The 7,786-nt window shown below is 34.5% G+C and overlaps 2 protein-coding genes across 2 annotated transcripts; both read left to right on the top strand.

The window, feature by feature from the left end:
- Positions 1–672: 672 nt before the first annotated feature.
- LOC144233234 (olfactory receptor 6C3-like) lies at positions 673–1,614 on the top strand. The gene has a single exon (XM_077766066.1). It carries the CDS (start codon positions 673–675, stop codon positions 1,612–1,614), a length of 942 nt encoding a protein of 313 aa, XP_077622192.1.
- Positions 1,615–6,700: 5,086 nt separating this feature from the next.
- LOC144233244 (olfactory receptor 6C1-like) lies at positions 6,701–7,657 on the top strand. The gene has a single exon (XM_077766075.1). The coding sequence runs from the start codon at positions 6,701–6,703 to the stop codon at positions 7,655–7,657; it is 957 nt and encodes a 318-aa protein (XP_077622201.1).
- Positions 7,658–7,786: the final 129 nt, after the last annotated feature.

The raw sequence follows: 7,786 nt of genomic DNA, 5'->3' as shown, positions 1-7,786 counted from the left end.
ATATATAATATACTACTATGTAATATGTATACAATATTCTCTACTACTTTGATAGCTATTTCCCAAAATATTAACATTTTAAAAATTAATAATTAATTAATAATGAATAAAATGCTAAAAAATAATTGATTTATTATATCATAAAAAGTATAATGGTTGTTACTTTAGTCTTCTAAGTTTCACTTTTACCTTGTAATGGAATTAAGAGGATTCATTTCTGTTTTTAAAGGGTGGTATATCTAATAAATATATGACAGAAAGGAAAGAAAAGGCGTATTTCTCTTAATTTTTCAACAAGAATGTATGATTTACATAAATTGGACAAAGAAAGAAGTACTATTTATCATCTCTCAATGATGTGAGCTATTGTATGAAGATTTCCTAACCTCCTCTGATCCATTTCAAATAAGAAAACTAGTAAGTAGAGCAGAACTCACAAATGTGTATGAAAACCAAATGCAAACAAGAGAGTTCAATAGAAACTAAGATCATACATGGATTATAGAATAGATTTTGGAATTGTGCTGCTGATGATATTGATCATCATGAATATATCTTTGATCTCCTTCCTTTAATACTCTTGCCATCTAAATATCTTTAAGAGAAGAAAAAGCAGAAAGAAAGGGAGACAGACAGAGACAGAGACAGACAGATGGACACAGAGACAGAGAAATGAACCACACAGTGATCACAGAGTTTGTCCTCCTCGGCCTTTCTGATGATCCTGACCTTCAGATTGTGATTTTCCTCTTCTTATTTATCACATACATATTAAGTGTCACTGGAAACCTGACCATCATCACTCTAACCTCGGTGGACCCTCATCTACAGACGCCAATGTATTTCTTCCTCCGAAACTTCTCTTTCTTAGAAATCTCATTTACAACAGTATGTATTCCAAGATTTCTAGGAGCAATTATCACCCGGGATAAGACTATTTCCTATAACAATTGTGCAGCCCAACTCTTTTTCTTTATCTTCATGGGGGTGACAGAATTTTACATTCTCACTGCCATGTCCTATGACCGCTACGTTGCCATCTGCAAGCCTCTGCATTACACCACCATCATGAACAGGAAACTCTGCACCTTGCTTGTGCTCTGTGCGTGGCTGGGAGGGTTCCTGACCGTTTTCCCACCTCTCATGCTTCTGCTCCAGCTGGACTACTGTGCTTGCAATGTCATTGATCACTTTGCATGTGACTATTTTCCCCTTTTACAACTGTCTTGTTCAGACACGTGGCTCCTAGAAGTCATCGGTTTCTACTTTGCTTTGGTTGCTTTGCTATTCACTCTGGCATTGGTGGTTTTATCTTACATGTATATTATCAGAACTATTTTGAGAATCCCATCTGCCAGTCAGAGAAAAAAGGCTTTCTCCACATGTTCCTCGCATATGATTGTCATCTCGATCTCTTATGGAAGCTGTATATTTATGTATGCTAATCCCTCTGCAAAAGAAAGGGCATCATTGACCAAGGGAGTGGCTATTCTCAATACCTCTGTTGCCCCCATGCTGAACCCCTTCATTTACACTCTGAGAAACCAGCAAGTGAAGCAAGCCTTCAAAGATGTGGTGCATAAAGTAGTATTTTCTTCAAAAAGGACACTCTAAAGTGTAAGTAGGTAAAATCTTGAATACTGTTAAAGATAACAGGTCCTTGATAGATATTTGTTCAATGAATGTAAGAGTGCTTGAGTCAACACTTCTTTTTTTTTCATTTCTAAAATGAGACTGAAAGAAATCTGAATTGTAAAATTGTGCCAAGTTCCTGGATTTTATGCTTCTATTAATTACTGGTTTAAACCCTACACATCTTTCAATGGAAAGGACCCTACTGGATAGCTGATACTTCTCAAGAATTAAAATTTCTTAATAGTAAGAATTAATTACTATTACGGGAGAATAACTTCAAGTGATTTTCGGAAAAGATTGAAGAATTCAATGAGTATATAAATCCATATATTTCATGCCTTTCAATGGGAACCCACTGAGTACTGAACTCTATCCCATTCTATTTATTGCTCTATATTCAGAATTTTGGAATAATTTATTTGATACGTACTAGCTTGGAGAGCCACTTTTATGGGGACATTTTAGTATATGATAAAAATGTAATGTTTCCATGTAAGATTAAGTTGGCTCAGTATTTCACCCAACAAGAAAAGTAGTGAGAGCATCTTTCTTCAGAGAAATCCTGATTTAGGAAATTCAGGAAACCTCTCCAAAAAGCTTTGCACATTTAGTTATTTTCTCATTTAGATAGTAGGCAAAATATTCCATATGATTCTGGCTTACTTCTTATGCCTTTCCTATCTCTTTGGGCATTATCTCCAAAGTTTCAATATTGGAATTCCAATATTGTTACAAACGTTGATAGCATTTGTATAATCCTTAGTGTATTTTCCTCTAGGCCTTTGTTGGCACATGTGATTCCCTGGAGTATTTGCTGGGAGACATGGGCATATATGGTAGATAAAACATGTGCCTTATGCAGGTGAAAATCCATATAGAATCCTTGTTCAGAAAGGCCCAAAGTAACTCCAAACCTAGGATGACTTCACTACTTTTTCTCTCATAGCTACAATGGAAAATGTGTAAAAGGTTATTAGATATAAAACTAAAGTAATTTCAGTGTATTGAGAAAGACTGATTTTAAAAATACTGAATCTCTTGACCTAAAACTGAAATCGGTGTCAATATGCTTTTTTAAAAAAATCATTTCAACCAGTTGGTGTGGTGCATTTGTATGACAAATAGAGGTAAGACTGTAAAGTGAAGACAATGAAAAATTTCCTTTCCTTTGTACTGATTCATTAATACTTAACTTTTCATCAGAATCCATTTAGGGTTGTTATGTCATCTGTATTTATCAAGGATTATGAAAAAGGAGAATGTTACATTTCTTGTCATAGTAATTTATTCCTTTATTAATTTTCTGAAAGTGATTGTCTCTGAATTTGATTTTCCTTATTGAATACAGGTTTAGTAAGTAGTACATGCTCCAGGTTCAGGCAGAAAGAGTTAGGAATTCCAATTCTACCATGAACGTGCATCTGATCTTGTTTATGTCACTTAAGCTGTTTCATTGTCAGATTCCTCAAAGGAACGTAAGGTTACCATGCTGAGTAAATGAGATAAGAGCCTAAAACTTTTCATTGTCTCTTAAATGAGGGCCTTCTAACATGGTTTTTGGTATTTTACAGTGGGGCAATATTCCCCAAATACGTTACTGGTTTTATTTTTGGGAAAATAAAGATAATAGTAACCACTGTCTGGGAGTATATTTTATTAACATTTTGTATAATTTAAGTTTTATTTTTATTTAAATTAGGCTTCATAATTATTCTGTGAAATATTATTGTCATTTTTTAAAATTAAGGAAAAAACTACAATTCAGGTTAAGTAAATTGTTCGAAGTCACAAACTATAATGTGACTGGGTTGCATTATTAATCCACTTCTCTTTGAATGCAAAGTCCACATGTTGCCCCAATAATGGCATACATTATAAATAAATATTGTTATTTTTTAAAATTTTTAAATGTTTATTTATTTACTTTTGAGAGACACACAGAGAAAGAGAGTGCACAAGTGGGGGAGGGACAGAGAGAGAGAGAGAGGGAGACACAGAACCTGAAGCAGGCTCCAGGCTCTGAGCTGTTAGCACAGAGCCAGACGTGGGGCTGGAATGCATAAACTGCCAGATCATGACCTGAGCCGAAGTTGGAGGCTTAACTGACTGAGCCACCCAGGTGCCACAATAAATATTAAGTTCTGATGCCAAACTTTTTTTAAGAATTCGTTTCCCTTTTTAAGTTAAAAATTATCCTCAAATATAGATACCTACTTAAAAAACCGACAATCTGATAGAAGTAGAACATCTCTATGAAAACATAAGGATTTTTCCTTCATTATTCCTATTCATACTGGTTGGTGCTTTGATCTTACTTGGGATTCAAAATTCCCCTTTCTATAGAATTAGGAGAAAAGAAAGCTCATTTTTTTTCCTCAGAGAACTCAGAGAAACAGGATTCTAAACTAATTTTAGGAATTCTCTGAGGCATTACGAAAGTCATAATTTGAAGAAAAATATTAAATAGGTTCTTTATATGAGATTTTTTTGCATTCAGTCATAATGAAGTTCTTGCATGACATTAGATATCAGCAAACACAGGAATGGAATAAATCATTCCAGAAAAAAAAAAATAGTGGTTGTTACAAAACCAAACTGTTACTTAAGATATCACATTAAACCAATATTTGTTCTCTTCTCTGAATCATTAGCCCAATATGTCCACCTAATACCAACAGTGTCAGGTGAGAGATAGAGACTTAGAAAACTGTGTCTTAATGTTGTGGGTGCAGATTGTCTTGAATATGAGTGTTCATAATTTTTGGAGGGTTTTTAAAAATGTTTTATTTATCTTTGAGACAGAGAGAGACAGAGCATGAGCAGGGGAAGGAGAGAGAGAGACAAGAATCGGAAGCAGGTTCCAGGCTCTAAGGTGTTAGTACAGAGCCTGATACGGGGCTTGAACTCATGAACTGTGAGATCATGACCAGAGCTGAGGTTGGACACTTAACCAACTGAGCCACCCAGGCATCCCAAGGAGTTTTAACTTAAGAAGAGAGAGTTCAGCACAGATAGAGAATGCATAATGATAAAGTTAGTTTCTAATTATATAGTGGAATTTAATCTCTTAATTATTACAAAAATAAGGAAATCTCTTAATCTTTACTAAGGCTTTAAAAACTGTTTCTTTACATTGGACAATTTGAGGAATACTACTGGGCTATTTTTCAAAATTTGTATGGAATGGTAGTAGTGTCCTTAAAATAATTTCCAGTCATTTATTTAACACAATAACAAGTAGCTGTTTATAGAATAGGTTAATTTCCACTTTCAATGAATGACACATTTGATTCAACAATGATATATCTATGACAGAGCCAAATTCATTGAAAAGAAAGGAACAAAGGGAAATACAAAGCTTTGAACAAAAGTTACATGTGACTGGGCAAAAGAAACATGGATGAGTAGTTAGGAAGGAAAGCTTGAAATGATGTCTTGGAGTCCTGGGTATATTTTTCATTACTCTACCAAAAACATCACAAAAATAATTTATACATCAAAGACTGTACACACAGCTGTTAATTATAGAAGATTGTTCATTGACAACAATGACTTTTACAATTGAAAGTTCATCGTACACTTGAATTGCCATGCCTTTGTTTACAAAATATGTCATTGTGATGTTGGTTTCTCTTGTAAGTGCCCTTTAGCTTGTTTTCTTCAGTCCCTGAGAAATGTTCATTTCTTGTGAATCTCACACACTTTCCTAGTAGTATTAGCACTATCCATCTCAGTTGGAATTTGCCTTAAATTATCAACAGCAATGTTTGTTTTGCTAAACAGTGGAGTAGAAAGAGAACTCAGGCATATAAGAAAAAAAAGGAAGAAATTTCACAGTATTATGATGCATTATACACCAATAATCAACAATCTTGTATCTTGAAACTAAATATTCTATTGTAAAACTTCTCTCAGGACACTGAATTGAAAACTTTACTATTTAATGACAATGAACAGAATGAGGGATATGATGATGGACTGGTTGATTTACCAAAGAAAATTTAGCTTTACTTTAAAATACATTGTTGTTGTTATTGTTATGGTTATTATTATTATTATTCAGGAAAAGAAAATAAAGAGGTTTTATGTGCTGTTTCATAGATTACTCCAAGGCATTAACAAAATAAAGCTCCTATAAATGAATGCTCATGTAGATAAAAGGAAAAATATAAACAATATAATATGGGATAGAAAGCAGATTTCATATATATAGAGATAATACTAACATTTAGATGGAAGAAACTGAAGGTAAAAAGTTCTGTAAAAGATAACGTTAGTATTCATACAATTTGGTTTCCTTAGTCTGTGATTATGTAGATCCAACTTACTAAATTTCTACCTTGCCTTCTCCCTACTCTGTACTCCCTAAAATCTGAAGATATCATGCCAATCAATTCACTATCTGTGGCTTCAGATGAGAAGTTGGAGGCTGGAAAAGAAGAATGTGAACTGGAGTGAAAACCTAGGAATTTTGTCATATTGTTAAAAATTGAACTTCAGTGACTTTCCAATTTTGGTGACATCCCTATTTGAGTGAACCCCAACACATCATCTTTTCTACGTTTTACTAGTAAGTAACAATATAGGGAATTAGGAGACAGAAATGAGGAAATGAATCACTTTTATTGGGGTTGGAAAATGGACAAGGACTTTTCGGATGGGAAGAAAATTCTTTGGGGAAGTGTTTTAAAAAGTCAACAGGTAGCAATACTATTCCAGTTATCAAACATTCAGGAAAACCTATGTTAAAATCCCTGTTTTCTCATTGAGGGTATATAATTTGGACAAGATTTTTTTTAAAAAAAATCTTTTTAGATTCAGTTTCCAATCTGTGAAATAAGGACTTTAAGAAAAATCATTCTATATAAAACACAGAGTGTGGTATATAGTAAAAATTTACTTTGAAACATTTTATCTACTTTTAAGTTGTCTTAAAGACCTCTATATTAAATTAAATTAGTTTACTGGCAGAGAAAAATTTCAGCACTATCTATCTGTGTAACTATCTTTTCTTTAACTGTTCTATTTGTGTTTTCTACTATAGATTATAGAAGAGAAGAAAAAAATGAGAAACCACACAGAAGTAACAGAGTTTATCCTCCTGGGATTGTCAGATGACCCACAGCTTCAGGTGCTGATCTTTGTCTTCTTGTTCATCACCTACGTGCTCAGCATCACTGGCAACCTGACCATTATCACCCTTACCCTGCTGGAGTCCCACCTCCAGACCCCCATGTATTTCTTCCTCAGAAACTTCTCCTTATTAGAGGTTTCATTCACAACTGTCAGCATACCCAAGTTCCTGGGCACCATAATGACAGGAGATAAAACCATTTCTTTTAACAATTGTATGATTCAGTTATTTTTTTTCATTCTTTTGGGAGTCACTGAATTTTACCTTCTGGCCGCCATGTCCTATGACCGTTACATTGCCATCTGCAAACCTCTGCATTACATGACCATCATGAACCCCAGAGTCTGCATACTCCTTGTCTTTGCTTCCTGGCTGGCTTCATTCTTAATCATATTCCCGTCACTCATGCTGTTCATTCAGCTTGATTACTGTAAGTCCAATATTATAGACCATTTTACCTGTGATTATTTCCCCTTACTACACCTTTCTTGTTCAGACACAAAATTCCTAGAAATAATGGGGTTTTCCTGTGCTGTGTTTACTCTAATGTTCACTTTGGCATTAATAGTTTTGTCCTACACATATATCATCAGAACAATTTTAAGAATTCCTTCTGCTAGTCAGAGGACCAAGGCCTTTTCCACCTGCTCTTCCCACATGATTGTCATCTCCATCTCCTATGGCAGCTGCATTTTCATGTACATTAATCCATCAGCAAAAGACAGAGTGTCTCTGAGCAAGGGCGTTGCTGTGCTAAACACCTCAGTGGCCCCCATGCTGAACCCCTTTATTTACAGCCTAAGGAATCAGCAAGTCAGGCGAGCCTTCATGGACAGGGCAAGAAAGATTGTATTTTTCTCAAAAAAAGGAAGAAATAAGTGCTATTAAAACTAAAGGCACATCATGAGTAACTAAACAAAAACTGGGCCCTTCCAAAGTCTATTAATATCTACATAGCCTCACTGGAGTTATTTTGTCTTAATTATACTTTTATTGCCAGCAGTTTACTGAGGATAT

The sequence above is a fragment of the Crocuta crocuta genome, unplaced genomic scaffold, assembly GCF_008692635.1.
Source record: "Crocuta crocuta isolate KB4526 unplaced genomic scaffold, BGI_CrCroc_1.0 scaffold245, whole genome shotgun sequence".
NCBI classification, from domain to species: domain Eukaryota; kingdom Metazoa; phylum Chordata; class Mammalia; order Carnivora; family Hyaenidae; genus Crocuta; species Crocuta crocuta.
The sequence above is the reverse complement of the archived record's forward strand: the minus strand, read 5'-3'. Positions and strand labels throughout refer to the sequence as shown.

Bases quoted from the DNA above. Each gene is read 5' to 3' on its own strand.
- LOC144233234 (XM_077766066.1), top strand. From the start codon at position 673: ATGAACCACACAGTGATCACAGAGTTTGTCCTCCTCGGCCTTTCTGAT.
- LOC144233244 (XM_077766075.1), top strand. From the start codon at position 6,701: ATGAGAAACCACACAGAAGTAACAGAGTTTATCCTCCTGGGATTGTCA.